The 17,304-nt window shown below is 43.1% G+C and overlaps 1 protein-coding gene across 1 annotated transcript in view; it reads right to left on the minus strand.

Annotated features, from left to right (window-relative positions):
• Nucleotides 1-7,456: 7,456 nt before the first annotated feature.
• Nucleotides 7,457-17,304, minus strand: part of BRF1 (BRF1 general transcription factor IIIB subunit) — a gene marked incomplete at its 5' end in the record, with an annotated part of 167,324 nt that continues 157,476 nt past the window's right edge. The window contains 3 exons of the mRNA XM_084286979.1: nt 7,457-11,167; nt 13,309-13,477; nt 16,228-16,279. Coding sequence (XP_084143105.1) covers nt 11,130-11,167; nt 13,309-13,477; nt 16,228-16,279 — 259 coding nt within the window. The 3' untranslated portion in view covers nt 7,457-11,129. The remainder of the gene's footprint in view (nt 11,168-13,308; nt 13,478-16,227; nt 16,280-17,304) is intronic.

The raw sequence follows: 17,304 nt of genomic DNA on the forward strand, positions 1-17,304 counted from the left end.
ACAAGGCTCTATCAATGAACGCATGCATGAATTTTCAATGAAACGTTAACACGCTGGACAACTTGGATGGGGCCGTTTGTCCTTCCTGAGAGAACAGGCAGGCCCGTTTTCCCTCTGCAACAATGAGCAATTATTGAGCAGTCACAAACATCAGGGAAATAGCTCAAACCCCAGCAGCCATATAAAAACAAAGCACAAGATGATCGGTGGGGGCTGAACTTTTTTGTCCATTTTTCTCAGCGTTGCTGGTGGCATCTCCCAAGGCTGACCCCAAGGGTCCACTCCATTACCCCATCCCTTGGGGGAGGGAGGTGCTGCCCAGGGATGTGAGCCCTGCAGCCTTGCTCATAGGTTTGCCCAGCCATGGGGCTACAAAAGCACCTTAAATCATGTTTGGCTCACCCAAAGTGAAGGTAAAATGCCATTAGCAGCACTGATTTACTCAGAGCCTATAAAACAGGCACCATGGTCATAAGTGTTTGTAAAAGTCATGGAGAAATTAAATAAAAATATATTCATGAGCATCCTTAGGGCGGCATAGGACCCAGCGAAGCCACCAGGCACCTGCACTGCTGGGGACATCAGTGCTGTGCAGCAGAGGCAGCGTTCAGGGACAGCTTCAGATTTCCCCATCTTCCTCATGGGTTGTTGGCTCCAGCACTGGCTTAGCCTGGCTCACACGAACTTCAGGTTTCCCTGATTAAACACGCACGTGTAGCAGGACATGAGACAACTTCACTAATAAAACTGCAGTGTGGGAAATGCCGGGGAAAGAAGCTAGCAGCAGCAATTAACGTGCAGGGCAAGTAGGCCAGCTGCAATTTATTCTGCATGTGCTTCAGACATTTCAGATTGTCTCCATTCCTCACGAAGTTTTTGTGATGCCTGTCGCACGGGCACATTTCAGGCACCAAATTTAGCTGCAGTGAGCATTGCTTAACAGCCTCCCAAATGCTCGCTCTGCCTTCCGTGAAGTGGCAAATAAACAAATTATTAATCTATTTGTGGCGCAACGTTTTACAATGCCTCGTCAGCCTGGCTATGTATGAAAAGCTCTTTTGTTTCATGGCACGTGATGGCCAGTTAATAGCAGGAGGGAGGCTCTCCAGCTCTTCTGGACAATGAGGGCCAAAAGGCTGAGGCACAGGGCAATGGGGTTTCCTCACGGTGCCTGCAAGGCTGACAGCTCCGTCCCAGTGCACCCAATCCTTTATGTTCACTGGAGAGAAAGAGGCTACCTGGGGAGTCGCCAAGCAAAGGAGACAGCTTGAAATGAAGCAGTGGGTTCTTCAAGAGTCTAGGGCTCTGCAGTGTGGGTGTCCACGTGTATGGGCATGGCTGGCACTGCTACATCTTGGAGCATGGAATAGCCAGTCTGGCAGTCAGCAGGATATATAAGTGTGTAGGTGACACACTTTATCTGCAGAGAAAGGAGAAAGCTTTCCTTAACGGCCTGTGTAGTGCCTATAGCTGCAGGGCTGTACCAAATCTGTAAAGCAGCTGTTGAGATAAGATCAGCTAGACCTAGAAAAACCAGCAGAATGGAGGTCTGCAGCAGTGCAAAGAGCTGACACTGATGCTTGGCCGGGTGTAACCACAAACCCTCGCAGGAGGCCGGTCTGAGTGCCAACAACCCATGGAACATCACAACCAGGAGCTCACAGACTCAAAAGGACATAAACCCTCCTTGTCATGGCCTGGGAGTGAGGATACTCATCAAGGGACAGCTCATGCCCCCAAAGAACGTGGTGTTGGTTACTCAAGGAAGAAACACAGGCCTGGAAGAACCACGCAGGCCTTGAGGTTTTGGGGTTTTGTTGACAACGGCCATATTCCTACCTGGCTTTCACCACGACCACCTTCAGGAATTTGAGCAATGGTGGAAGAAGAAAGCCAAAACTTGCCAGGCTGTCCTGTGTGGACAGGGCCTCAGGGCCCAACCATCCCATTTTTCTTATCCCCCATGTGCCAACATCCAGGAGGAGCGATGGCCAGAAGGGGTTGGCACATTGCTGCCCAGCCTGTGAGAGGGCTCCCTATAAACTTATCCCCCAAATCTCTTGGCCACGGCAATGGAATGAGGCAAGTATCTGAGCAATGCAATATTTCTCCTGAACTGCGTCATCCTAATGACATTTCACTCTCCCTTTGCACCTCTGTAAATCAGAGCGAGTGAGGAACTCGGTGATGTTACGCTGATGTAAAATCGCTCTCAGGAGGGAGCCAGTCACCATAAATCATCCCCTTCTATTTCCTTGTACATAATCTGGTGCCAAGCTCTGCCAAAACAAGGAGAAAACATTCCCAGGATTTTTCCTAAAGGCAATAGCCTGCCTAAGCACAACTCTAAACGTCTGCTGTTAAAGTTTTCTTCATCTCATTAAAACAACTTGAAAAACCATCTGCTAGCTAATAAAGACTTTTTAAAGCTTAAGTCTTGTATTTTATAATGAAATATACTAAGGGAAAACAGGACATGTACTTAGAAAGGCAGAACAGCAACAATCTGCTGTTCTCTCACAGAAAGCCAATAGCATTCACTCCCATGACAAATTAGAGAGACTGAAGACTTCAGCCCTTTGACGATTTCTTGTACAAATACCATAATTCTGAAATGCATCCACATTTTTATTCAGACTGCTCCCAGACACTGCAGCATTGCTGATATCACACTGGTTTCAAGTTAAAAAAGGCAGATTTCGCTTTCATGTCTGACTTGGTTCCATTTTGTTAGCATTTTACACCTCCAATACTTGTTACAGATCCCAGGGACACCAGTGGGTAATTTTGCTTCCTCTAGAGAGATTCCTTGCTGGCAGATGGGGTGAGCACACGGGAGGACTTCCACTTGCCCATAAGGGCGACTGTGGCACCAGGTTTAGACTCACCAAGCACCCATGGCTGCACCAGCTGAGGATAAAGCTCGAAGTCTTAATGAGCTGCTATCCATAAGCAAAATCCACTTCTGTCCCTAACACTCTCCTCTGGAGCTTGCTGGGGAGCAGCTGTCACCCGGGAAAGCCTGATGGCATCCCCTGCTATGCCTTGCTCCCAGCTCAGCCCATTCTCGCATGCTGCTCATGGAGCAACTGATGTCTTCATGCTTCCAGTCTCACCACAATCCTCCACCCATACTTCTTTTTGCCCCTCTTTCCTGTACCATCTGACATCACTGCTCTTCAGCAGTGACGGCTCGCTCCTGCTGGGCACTGAGGACTCTGCTTAGAAAGAAAGCTGCAAGTCCCAGCAAAGTGATGGCAATGTACAGAAAGGGACAGAGTAAATGCAAAATATATGTATATATATTAAAAATCCACATTTTCTTGGATGGCAAGCTACCTGTGCCTCCAATCAATCCAAGATCTACACAAAAATTTAATGAAAGCTAAGCTTAACTGGGAAAGCAGGTTTGAAATGATGCTTCCTTCCAAACCTTACCTACATCCTGTAATCACCAACAGTCCTGCTCTGTATTCATTCTGCCCACTTCTGATCTTCACTTGAGGTGCTACGGATGGTCTCAACTGCTTATCTCCTTCCGAGCACATGTGCTGTGATAGTAAAGGTGGATAAACAGACGGGATTAATCCACGGGCTGAACACAGCCCTTGGAGCCCCAACCCTTCTTTCCCCCACTCACGTCAGCAGCAGACTGGGACCAATATAATCTCCTAATAGACATACCCCACCGAGCACAGCCATCTGAGATGTGGCTTCACACCAGAATTATACCTGCAGGCACCAAAAATGCTTGGGGTCTCTCCTGGGCTGCTTTACAAGGTCTGGCAATGCTCCTCTGGATAGAGACTCCACGATTCCCAGGAGGACAGGGGAGATCAGAAAATTTATACTTGCGGCTGTGCCGAGCACACCAGCTAACGGTGTTTTAGATGGCACTTCATTAATGCAGTGCAGCCAGCTCCTCTGAACCTATCTAAAATATACAGGGAAGATCAAAAAGATGAAAGATCCTTCATCTTACCTCAGGCAGCAAAATCCACTCAGGCCCTTTCTCTTGGTGCCAGGTAGTCCAGAATGAAACTGTGATGATTCACATGGCACTGACTTGCTGCTGGAGACCTCAGAGCCTACAGTGGGTCCTGCTGATTTAATGCAGCATGCAGCAGTATCAGACACTTTCCCAGTGGCCTTGTGTAAGAGTTTGCTTGAAAACAGTGACTGGAGTTTTGAAACCATTTGCTTTAGCTGTATTTCACCCTGTGTCAGCCAAAGCATCTTAGCTGAATTGTGCTGGGGTGTGTGTGTAGAGCCTCCTTTGGTGGGCTCTCGGTGAACAGAGAGGAATCAAAGCAGATACAAGGATCTACACTGTTTCCCAGACACAGTGCTGCTCTGAAGAATCATTATTCAATTACAGATCCGCGTTGGAGTAGTCTATTACCACCTAGAGAGAGAAAGTTTTGACAGCCGCAGCCGTTCCCATGCAGAGCTGAAGAGGAATGCATTATGTGCTGCGCGCTGCAGCGGGATCGCCACTGAAGTTCCTTTTCCTCATTTATTTTAACACCAGCAGAATAGGTAACTCTGCTCTGCTGGTTAATGAGGAAAGGCAGTCTGATGTGCTTGACAAACAGAGTGTGAATTGGCTTTGGGCAACGTTCCTCAGCATCACAAACCCGTGTTTACCCCAGAGCACTTTCCTGCCTTCCTCTCCGACTGTTACCAGCCCTCGGGACTGTTGTTAATGGCACAGATCCTCAGCTGATGTAAAGCATGAAGCCGATGTAAGGCCTGATGCTGTGACTATCTGTCATGGGTATTTTCATGTGCCCCTCTATTTTTATTAGTCCTTTGCATTTTTAGCAACCTCAGACGCCTCGTTACCAACAGACCATGCTTAGGGCATGGATCATGCTCTTCTCACAGGACTTCTACTCAAAATGTTTGCTTCAAACTCCTCATGTGCACAAAGGCATTTAGCCAAAACCAGGAGCAGCACCTCTGCAATAAAGGCAGGCTCAGGAAAGAACAGGAGTTGAAGACTTGCCAGCTCCACTTCCTTCCAGGCTACTTGAGGATGGACGGCTGCACCAGCCGTGGGTGTTATCCCCCAACACTGGGCCATGCAAACAGCAGTTCGGCCTGTGTCTTGTCCTGGTTATAAAAAGGCAGAGTTAAGAAATGAGCGTGTTGCCTTTTTTTCCTGAAAACCTCACAGATTTTTCTTTGGGAATGACTGGCTATTGGTAGGAGAGCAGGAAGCATCCTCACCGAGCTGCAAACGTGTCCATGAGCCCATGGCTGGGGAACTCCACCACCCATGACCCACAGCAGGGCAGCTGACATCTCAGGGTCGGGTTAGAAATCACGCCACGACCTGAAAAAGCAGAGGTATCACAGAAACTGTTTGTATGGCCCAAGATTTCAGTTTTTAATGTAGCTGTGAGACCTGTTCAGTTTCCAAAGATGTGAAAATTGCCCTTGGTCTGTTCCCATGTTTACTGCCTGTTGCACACTCTAACACCTCACTGCAAAGAAATCTTAACTATTTTTTCTCATATTTTTATATTCAGTTTTGTACCTTAGTGACACCTCGCCATCTCCTTTTCCTTACCTGGCCAGGTGTCCTACTACTTTTAATATCCCCCAGCAGACTGATCCACTGGTCTGCACATTATTGAAATGAAGCGGGATATACCATGAAAAAGGAGTCAGGAAAATGGACAACATTTCATGTGTGGAAAATGGACAACGCTATCTCACCTCTGCTGTTGCCAAGATGCAGCTTTAGCACCTCTTAGTCTCTCTGTATAAATACATTTTACCATTCCCACAGAAGAGCACTGAAGAAAAATTACCTGGTAAGAGCAGTGTTGGTGCTGTTTTTTTTCATTGCTTTGTTCAAATTCCTCTAATTTGCTGTATTTTTCGGGTTTGAAGAATTGAGAAACCTTACTAGGAGCACTAAGAGCAATAAGAAAGCATCCTTGCTGCAACAGAGACAGATAATAAAATGACTGCCGTCCTGGTGTCTAGTACAATGCCACTTACTGCCAACTCATACAATAACAAACATTAGATTCAGACTAGAAGTCATTAAATCCTTTGCTCCTAGAGTCACATGGCAGGACGGGAATCTCAGTTTGCATTTTTATGAAATGTATATGCCTCCCTCATTTCCATGAAAATGCACAACAGTCCCAAAAGAGTAAAACAATTAGGATGAGGAAACTCATCGAGTAAATTTGTTAGGCTGTAAGCCATGAGTTTTCCTCCAGCTTCATTTCTCAAGCACTTCATCCTTCTCACTAAACAAACAACCACTCACCAAGACCACAGCCAGGGATCAGGGCTAGCAAAAAAAAAATTACCAAATAATATGCTATAACTCTTCTTATACATGTGACTGGAGTAGAAAATTACAACAGCCTCTTCTGTGTTACAATATGTGAACCTAAGAATGAGTGTGCTATGATTTACTGGTGACAAATGAAGCTAATGTGAAGCTTTGCAAGATTTCAGCTTTATTAATATTATTTTACTTCCAGACCCTTAAAGGAGGCATATTCGATGAAGGCAGTTGGGAAGACAGCATGGTTTTGGTTATGAAAGCCCAGTGTTGTAGGAAAGACAAAAAATACAGGACAAAGGTAATAAACTGTATTGTTTGGGAAGAGCAGATATGAGGCCTGGGTGGCCAGTACTTTTTAACAGCTTAGATGTTAGGACTGAGAGAACATCAATGATGGATATCGCTGGAGAAATACCCAACCACCAGTGGAAAGGGTTGGAACAGCTGAAAAGAAACTGCAGATAAAATCACCCTGAAGTCAATGAGAACAAGGCTGTACCTAGATGAGAACCCAGTAAAATGTTGGCATGAGACATGCTTAATGTTGTACTGAAACTACTGGTAATTGCCCTACTACATGCTGAAATTTTGCAGTAAACACTCCTGAGGGCCCAGGAAGCTCCACTACCAGGAAACATAAAAGAAGCAAATACCCAAGTGCATAAGGGGTAGATGCGGATTTTGGCCTCCAAATTGTGGTGACCAGATGCTGATAAAATAACTAGATATTTAAGTCAGCGTACACCTTATTTATCAAGATACTGCTTTCAGAAACAAACATTGGAACAGTTCCATTAAACACATACACTGTATATTTTTCCCACAGTCATTTAATTATATAGCTCGGTGTAAAACCTCGTCAGTGTTATGCAGTTTACAGAAAGTATCTACATTTATCAGCAGAACCGTATCTTGCAAAAAACACTTACCTGATTAGACTTGTCTCTGCTTTTAGAGACAAAAGACAGCTCTGAATTGCAAGCATTTTGTCCACTATCAACCAATCACGCAGCAATCAAAAATGAGCATTCATAAGAATGAAGACAAGAATCAGAAATCAGAAGGAAAGTATCATCAACGATGGGTTTTGCAAGGGTTTTACTTTTTATTTACAGCAAATATATTACAGTAAAAAAAGCTTGACATGGCTCATAGTGTGGTGTGTAAGGAAGATACATATGCTTACATTAAACAGGTTTAATTTCCTTGGCACTAACTGAACCAAATGCAAGGTTTCAACACAAAAATAAGAAACAGAACATTTATTAGGCAAAACTCTACATTAACTGTACACATCTGCGACTAGAGCTTCAACACAATCCAAAGAATACAAACAAGCCATCAGGATGGCAAGAACTTTGTAGATGAACACATTTAACCCTCACAACAAGGTTGTCTGGCACCGTTTAAAAGTTGCTGTACTGAACACAGTGATTTTAAAGAAATGTCATGGATGATTAAGACACTGAAAATGCACTCACCACAGTGAAGAATCCCCTTATTTTCTTTATTTCTTTTCTTTTTTATCCCCACAATAAAAGACTGTTAAAAGGCTGCATGGCAGACAAGCTGGATGCAACAGCTGGAGGGTTTTGCTTGTCAAGCAAAGTGACTTGCAACGAGACATGCTTCATGGAATAAAACCTATGATATACAGCTTGTATGGGTTCAAGGAAAAAAGAACGAGGAACAACAAATATTGAAGCCTTATAATCTCTCTTCATTATAATCAGAATCCTGAAAAAAGCAGGGTCCAAATTACTCCAAGAGAATACAGGCTCACTTACATACAACAAAATTGTCCAGATACATCAACAGTAGTAAACAGAGTTAATGCAGTGTTAATCTTTTTACATTTTAATGACTAGCTATAAAAACAGAAACTAGCATGTTCTAATCTGTTTACATTTCCTGAGCTTAGTTAAATCAAGAAGGAATGAACATTATAAAAGTCCCGGTAAGTCACCAATAAATTAAAAATATACATAACCACTATAGTTTAAGAAGCCTTAAAATGCTCAAGGTGAAGTCTCCCTACCCAATACCATGGCTTTTCCTTTAGGACTCCTGTACAGAAACTGTGCCATTAACTTCACCAGCAATATTGAGATGCTATGGATTTGCAGGTCCTTTTTTTGCTCTCCAAGTGCCCTTCTGGCAGACTATGTGATAGCCTTCTCTAATCAAATCACATGAGAGCATTCAAAAACAGCAATTTTTTTTCCTCTCCTATATAGAGAAGCATCCTCTACTCCCAGTGCAGGAAGCAATGTTCTCAGCAGTGCAATGTGCTACTGAAATTCAAATTTACTAGCAGGAGTTATTTGAGTGGACTCTCAGCTCTCGCACATAATGTCACTACATTGGCAGCAGGTTTAGTATTCTTTCGGGGGAACAAACCAATGAAAATCTACACAGAAAACTGCAGGAAAGACCCTTAGCAATAAAGAACTCATCTTAGCGGTTTCTTTAAGAACCAACATTATGCATTTGAGAAAAGCACTCGACCTACATGAGTCATACACATGTTTATTTATGCATGTTTATTTCCTGCATAGAGAATAATGTGTACCTTGGAATAAAACCCAGCTTTGAGAATATACTGAGAGCACGGGTATTTGTAATAGTGCTATTGGCAGATTAATTCAAACCCAAATGCTCAAACTCAGCTGTCTCAAAGACTTGCAGACCATGAACTTTGATAAAACAAACTACTTTTCTTTTTATTGTCTGCTTACAGCATGATTTTGAATTATGGTATAGATAAAAGAGAGGTAGAAAGGTTTATCTCCTCAATGTACTTTTTTTGTGCAGTATTTATAAAGTATCAGAAAAAAAATCTATCGCTTTTGGGTGAAAACACCAGCTGTTCCCCTAAGAATTACACGGAATCTCTTCTTTCCCACTGAAGTGCTGCGAACCAAGTAACTGATCTCTGGTTCAGAAGAGCTTTTCTTCCCATTAGCCTCACTACATCATTTTTGTTACCAAGTTCTGCTGTTAAGAGAAATCATTGCAGAAACGCTGCTACTCACTACTCAGAAATATCTAGCAGATACAACCTACTCAACAAACTACATTTACCAGCCAAAGAAAATCAAGTCTGCTCCTAACACAAGCATTTGCTCTTGCTCTATTTACACAATCTCTCTTATGCATGTTACTGAAAGGGACAGAAGAGGTATGGAAGGCCATATGGTCCTTCCCCTTGTTGGTGATGACCACAGGTACAAGCACCATCGGTCCTTTCCTCTGTCACTCTGATTTGGAGGAGCTACACAGCTTCCCAAGGCAGGTTCTTCTCCTGCCACTAGCCACCCAACATGGCAGGAGAAGGAGAGGTGCTTTAATGATCAGTGCTCCTCAAAAATAGGAAGGATGAGCCGGCCAGGAACAACAGCTTAACAGAAACCACATTGGTAGGATGAACATTCATCTTTCCCCGGTAGAAGAGAAATCTACATTCGTGATTGTCTCAAGACAAGGGAGAGAGATAAAAACATCTTTGCTCCTGCAGCTGCAGTCATCAAGACCAAGACCCAGAGTGCCATGCCTCTCACACTGAGCTGAGAGCCTCAGGCCATGGCAGTGTCGGGTCAGAGGCGACAGGGTAGGATCTGGCTCCATCCCTGACCCCCTGTCCCACCGCGTTGCAAAGGCTGCTTTATCTGGATGAGAAGGACCTGCTGACTTTTTGGGGCACATGCAGCTGGAGCTCCATGTAGCAGCGATTCAAGGGTGGGATTTGAGCCATGAGAGTCAGACTGCTGCATGGTGACCTTTAATTTACCCATAGAAAGTTAAATAAATTACATTAAATTAAATTCAGCCAAAGCAGATGCTAGCTTATTTATTAAAAAGCTCAGCTTTCTCTTGCTTTCAAGTGGTTTTAGAGCCAGGCAGCCCTGGGGAGCAGACCTGCACTCCAACTCAGTTGGACAGGAGCAGCTCTACAGAGGTGGCAAGAGTTACTCTCCTGCAGCAACATCAGCCACAACGAGACCTGGCTGTCCCTCAGGACTCCAAGCAAAGGTACGTGACACCAGCATTGTCTTCTGCTTTCCCTATACAATCCTTGCCTCACCCAGGATTTTTTCCTCCTTCCACATAAACATCTCACAGCATAAGACAACTATTCACTGCCACCGTTACCTTCTATTGTCATAACTTATAGAACATCTATGAATTGATTAAAATAAAGAAGTATTTACTTCATTTCAGAGAAACAGATACTGCCCTACGATATAAAACTTGTCATCAATTTTTGATAGGCTTGGGTATGGCAGCTTGCATACAATGACAGGGTCAAGTTTACAATAAAGATTGAAAATGTTTTCTTTCGGTTGTAGTATTGTAAGACAATTAATCCAAGTGTACTCAAATAATCAGCGGGTGGGCTTCTGGTTTTCACTTGTCCTTCTATCTGCCCTTCTATGCGCTCCCTTTCAACAGTGTGTGTAAAAGCAAAGTCACATAAATAAGAGATGTGTTGCTTCCAGCCACACATACTTTATACGCAGTCTATTTTGTCTCTTTTCTTGTGCTCTCTGGAAACACAACTCCCAGGAATTTCATTCTCAAACCATGATCTACCAAAATTAAAAAAAAATTCAAGTACAAACCCAAACTTAGTGCTGGGTTGTGGGTCAGTGTAAACTGGACCTGTCAGTGTAACCTGGAGTTCACTGTACTGAAGTAAGGATTGTTTGTTGCCATTTGCTGACCACAGACAGCTTCTTTCACCATTCACGCATTTTGAAGATTGCAGGCTTGCTGGGAACAAGAAACAGTCCATGTCCTTTAGAAGCAAATGGAACTAATAGCCATCATCGTCGTCCATATCACAGCCATAATCTGAAACACGTAAGACAAAGGCATATAAAAATGCAAATATTCCAGGTAGATGGAGTATCCAACAAAAGTACTGTTACTTTCAGGTTGTTTTCCTGCTGTGTAACTAGATGGTAAGTTTTGCCCTAAGCAGGCATTTAAAAAAACATGTATTTTCTAGGGCTAAAGAAGTTCTTCCAATTCTTCCTCCACTAAATAAAATTATTTGTAAATATGTATGTGTAAATATTTCTTCTCACTTGTCACTGAGCCCTCACTTAGGGATATTTGGCACATGGATATGTGAAATACCTGGTTTAATTTAGAGGTTAAGGTGATCAAGCCTGATTGTCAGAAGTAATTTGGAACATGGCAGCTGAGAAGCAGCAGCATACATTTACAAGTAGGCATGATTCTTACTAGACATAGAGACCAGTTAAAGAGCTGGCTTGTTTATATTATTCATAGATTTATAAGCTGAAACTGCAAGGGTTCAGAGATAGCTCAGAGTTCCCATCAACGACAAAACGAGTCTTGCAATGAATCGTGACCGATAGATCTGACTCAGATCTCCCACATTTACTTACTCCTACAGGAACAACTTAATTTTTTGCCCATTTTTTCAATCCAGTTCTGTTTTCTAAAACAATGCTGATTGCGAAGACTGCGTGTTTTGTGTGTCAGAAGGCATGTTTGTGTTTCTAATGCACTGATTTCTCTCCTACGTGCTTCCTGAAAAAAGTGAAACAGTGAACATTTTCTGTTGCAAAGTCAAACCAAAGGATAACTATTACATATGAGCATTCAGTAAAGTTAACCTTTATACTCCAAATTTAATACAGTGCAACATTTCATCCAAAGTCAAGCAAATGCTCCGAAGCAGAATTAAGTGTAATCTATAATAATTTGCGTAGAATGGGTGAAGTTCATCATTTGTAATTCCCGCACTTATTCCAGGCAGACAGGTCTAAAAGCCACGAAGAAAGCAGTTAGCAAGGAGTTATTTGTTCTGCTGAACAGCTCTGCACACCTGCATTTGAATTCTGGGAATACTCCTTTCCTTTTTATTTCTTTAAAACTCTGATTTTTCAGCTGTTGTCCAGACCAGACAGGGAGTAGTGGAATGTTCTCAGAATGGTTTAAAAATAGTAACATTTACAAAGAAAAAAAGCTCAGTGACCTTTATTCTATTTTTGTGGGGGTTTTATTAATAAACATGGACCCACCCTCCCCCACATGGGTGCCTTTTCTTGGGAACGTTATTCTAATAATAAATTCAGGCAACAAACTGTTTTTCCTGACATTCAGCAATTATTTTCCAGTGGAGAAATCAATTTAAAAGTAACACAGACTCTTATGAAATGTATACATACTGTCTATGAAAGCTAAATTAATAGTTCTGGAAAGATTTTTGGAGTAAATAAAATTTCAGTGGAAACCTTACTTACTCTCATCTTGCTTTTCCAAAATCCATAATCAGCCGCCCTTATTTAAAAAATATATATTTTAGTGTATTTTCAAACCTCAATTCCAAGGGGAAGTTTTTAATAAAGGATAAATGTGGATGTGTCCAGCTGCAAAAAACCACAATGGGAGGATACTGACTTTTCCTGCCAGTAGAGAAACCTAATTAAATGAGTGGCTTTGCTGGGTAACCCAAAGAAATTAGCACACATCTGTGTGCCATACAGTGTGCCACACACTCTCAATGTCATTTTTGTATTTGGAGAACTCCTTCTTCCTAACACTTACCCCAGAAACGGAGCGAGACGATTCTCTTTGCTTTGAGCTGGACAGCCAAGTCTGCAGGGTTCATGCACAATCATGAGGCAAGGAGCCCCAAGCACTGCTAACTGAGGGGTTGCTGACCCCTTAATTCCTCAGATTTGCTTTAATAAATAGAATTCTGAAGAAGGCATAACATTGGTTCGTTCTTGAGAAGCCTTCTTAGCCTAAAGCTTGAGATGCAGAGCTTTCTCTGGAAGTCTCCAGGAAGGTCATGTTTCTGATGGGGGTGACTCCGGGCTTTTCTGCAGGAATGTGCTCTGCTTGGGACGAGCTGGGACAAGCAGGGGAACTCTGTCTGTCCCGAGCCCTGCAACAACGAACCCCGCAGCACAGGCAGAGAAATAACAGGCTGTGCTTTAGGCAACATCCCAACTCACCATTTCCTCCCATTAACTGCAACGCGCTCATGCAGTGATCGTCATCTTCTTCTGCTTCCTCCTCTTCCACCTCTTCGTCAGGGTTATAAGCTACTGGGCCACTCTCCACTAGCACAGCTGCTGGTTTTGATAAGTCAGGGGCTTCTGCTTGTGCAGTTGGTAAGGTCACCTGCAAAAAAGAAGACAGGACAGCATTGCAGCCCTTCCTTTATTCAGTATTTGTATGTAATGTTAGCAGCTTCCAAGTGGGGCAGGAAAGCTGGAAGCCCACATCTAGTGCTACAGGCTAAACTATTCCAGGGAACATCCGAGTTGCTCAGTGAAATGTTGCCTGAATCCAAATCAGGAATAAACATTCACAGCTTTCATGTATTCCAGAGCCAGGCAACTGAAGTATCCAGAGACAGCAACAGCAGAACAGGAGCCTCTTGCAAGCACAAGGTAAGGAGAAATTTGGGAGTGAAGGCTCATCAGCAGAGCTCTGCAGGAAAACTTACAACCTTCTCATTGTGTTTGACTCATATCAGGTCTATTATACAGTAACAACATTATTGACACTTTAATGACAGCAGAAATGTACCCTTCAAATCAGAAAAAAAAAAAGACTATTAGTTTTGACAACTCTGGTTGGATTTATTTGGAGGCACAATGAATAAATGATGAATAATGATGAAAATGGTGATGAATAAATAGCACTCTTTAGACAGCACTTAATGCTATGGTAGAGCACTAGGTTGATAATACATATCAGCACCTGTAACATTACCTATGGGATTCATCAGAGTAATGAGCTCCAAGCTCTAATTGAGGAATTGGTCACTGATGGGCCCATTCCAGCAGCTGTACCTGCCCAGATGCTCTAAGGTGAGGCAGGACAAAGCAGGGAGGATAAAAAAGAGTAACAGAGCAAGGAGGCGGAGGTGAATTTGGAGCTGAAGGTAATGGTGTGTCCTGTTCACTACAGACTGATCTGGGAATGGGGCAGGCTCCAGCTCCAGCCTCTGCAGCGTGGGGGTGTGCTCTGCTATGCTCAGTGTGAGGCACTGCCTCCCCGTCTCATCCAGGGAAGGAACATCACAGCTTCGTAACGGGGCACTTCTCCACTCTGTTCTGTACTTTGGGGTTTGTACAAAAATGTCCTACAGGGCTCTAGGGTTAAATCACAGCACACAGCAATGTGCTGCTGCGATTCTGTTGGCATTAAGGTCTGACTTGCATGAAGCATTTATTTATAAATGTATTTACTTGTGATGAAGTGACCCCCAGAATCCTTCCAGTTCCAGGCGCGTTAGAGATACACCGTCACAGAAAGCCCCGGTACCAGAAAGCTGATGGGCTAATTACTCAAACATCAAAGCTGCTCCTAAGCTTGTCACATACCATGCCAGTCAACCTAAGGAATCTGCCAGAGATTTTCAAAGTCACCTAAGGGTCTGCTCCAATAGCTCATTAATAGGGCACAAGACACCCATTAATTTTAACAGAAAATCAAGTATTTAGGCATTCAGATCACTCAGAGACAGGTTTTCATGATCTTTTAATGCTCAAATTAATCATCTTATTTAGAGGAACTTCCCTCCAGTTTATTTTAGATTTCCTACCACTGTTTTTGCCCATAGAGTGATCACACTGAGTCCATCTACACTTTAGGTATAAGTAGAAATAGACACAACAGTTTGAGACGAATCAGCATCATAATGTCTATCATTTTTTTTGCTTAAAGTATCCATCTGCTCTGAAAAAGTGGCTGAATATAAAAGAGCTACAATTGAGTCATTATTTTTTTAAATTGCACCATGCTAATTAAAATGTGACCTTCTTCTAATTATCATGTCCACTTCCAGACTGCTATAGTTCTAAAAATGTGCAGGGTTTTCTAATGAGCATAGCGTAAGTGAAAATGTATTTCCCTAGGCAGGATATCAAACTGTTTCTGAAAATCAATGGGTTTTAGTAATTTTAAAAATAAGGCAGTCCAACAACACCTTTAAATAGAACTTCCTGGATTCTTCCAGACAACCTGGACGTCTGTTTGGCTTGTACCTTTCCATGGGCATACATCTTTCACGTAGGCATTGTGAAAACCCAGTAGACTATCAAAGAATACCAGCATACTTTCAAAAGGGCACCAGTGTCACACACACATGGGAAAAGCAAGAATGCTTTCCTTTGGTATATTAGGAACAGGATTGTCAGATACATGGTAGGCAGTTCTTTTATCATCTGCAAAACACAGGTGTTTGTTTCGTGCAGTAGAAGTATAATAGCAGAGGAAAGCTGTGATTGCTGTGACTAGTAACAATCACAACCCCCTCGTCCCAACATACACATTCACAAAGCCACCCAGGGAAGATTTCTGATGGTGGCCAGTTACCAGCACTAACTTTTCTATGGAAATATTACTTCCAAAGTAAACAAAACAAACAGAGTAAGTCATGCTCTGTTGGGTACCTTGTCGGTTCATGTTTCCTCACCAGTCTCCTGAGGCAGACCCCAGGACCCCAACCCTTTCCTTGAGTCCCCACCAGCTCCACAGAAGCAGCACTACGTTGTCCCCCTTCTCTGGGGGTACGGTCCAAGTGATGAAAGAGGCACAAGCTCTGCCCTCTCCTACTGCTCCTACCCACTTGTTCAAACGTGCCCTTTCAGAGCTTGCAGGGAGTTTTCTCTTTTTCCTGTCTAACCAGGGATTATGAGGTTAAGGTTACTGGTGGGTAAGTAAGGGCAAATCCTGGTTAGAAGGCAAGTAACCTCAGCTTTGCAGTGTTTGCATTAAGCAGCTCCTGCTCTGATCACCGAGACAAGATTCTCCTTTCTTTTGCCCATATCTACCGCATAACCTGAGCCCGGCTGAGAAATGCTTGTCACAATTTCCAGACTCTAACCATGGCACTACGAGAAGTGCTGGACTTTACATACCTCTTCGGTGGCAGCCTTTTTAGCTAGCTGCGTAGAAATCAAAGGTCTTAATCTGGAAAAAAAGGAAAGAAGAAACGGTGAACATCAGAGAAGATGCACCACACACAAGAGTTTGACACACACATTATTCACTATCCAAACAACGAAAACACTTCACTAGAGTTATACTGTGCAATTACTTCTTTTAAGATACAAAACAAAGTTCACAGTGGATAGCCACATACTTCACAATAATTAATACACACATTCCCTTGTAAGCATCTGCCCCAATTCAGGATAATAAGAAAAAATGCCAATCAACAAGCTCAGTAGCAAAACTTCATCTCAGACTGCAGCTCCAGCTCATCCCGAATGTCTGTAAAAGAGATGGCTTTATCACATATTACAAAAGTCACCAGACTCAAGGAAGCGGTGAGGAAGAGAAGACCAACAACAGCAATGCTTCATCCCTCTGCTGCTGTCTGAATGTGTGGCCGCAGCACTTTGGAGCATAGCAAAACCTGCACCTGCAGGCTGTCTGCCAGAACGCACCGGGGATGGGCCCAGGGGGGCAGGTCACGCTTTTGGGCACAACAACAGATTTTTTGGAACAATGCAGACATGACAAAAATAAGGCACTTTCTGAATTGCCCGGCATTACTCTACTTCCCTTTAGTTGATGACATATGCAGGATACCAGTAAGATTACATACACAAGGATACCATAATTATCACAAACTGAATTTTAACCTCCAGCTACAGAAACCATTATCAAGAACAAGGGGACTCTGCATACCTTGAATGAGAAGTGACAGAAATTGAACGTAAACACTAAAAATACCCTGCAGCGGATACAAAAAGACCTGCATATTTGGGGAGAAAAGATGGATCAGCATTACTCTACAGCTAAGTGTTAAATATTGTTCTTTTCTGAAAAGCATTTCACAGCCAGTTGTCTCCTTAATGCCATGAAGGCTGTTCTCAATCCATCATTTACTGTTGCTTTCTGGTCTCTCCTCCTCATCGAGACATACCCAGTCATGAAAAGGATGACTTATTTTCTACAGAAACACTGCTCAGACAGCTCCTCAAGTTTGT

Source organism: Netta rufina (genome assembly GCF_964035555.1).
Source record: "Netta rufina genome assembly, chromosome: 5".
Lineage (NCBI taxonomy): Eukaryota > Metazoa > Chordata > Aves > Anseriformes > Anatidae > Netta > Netta rufina.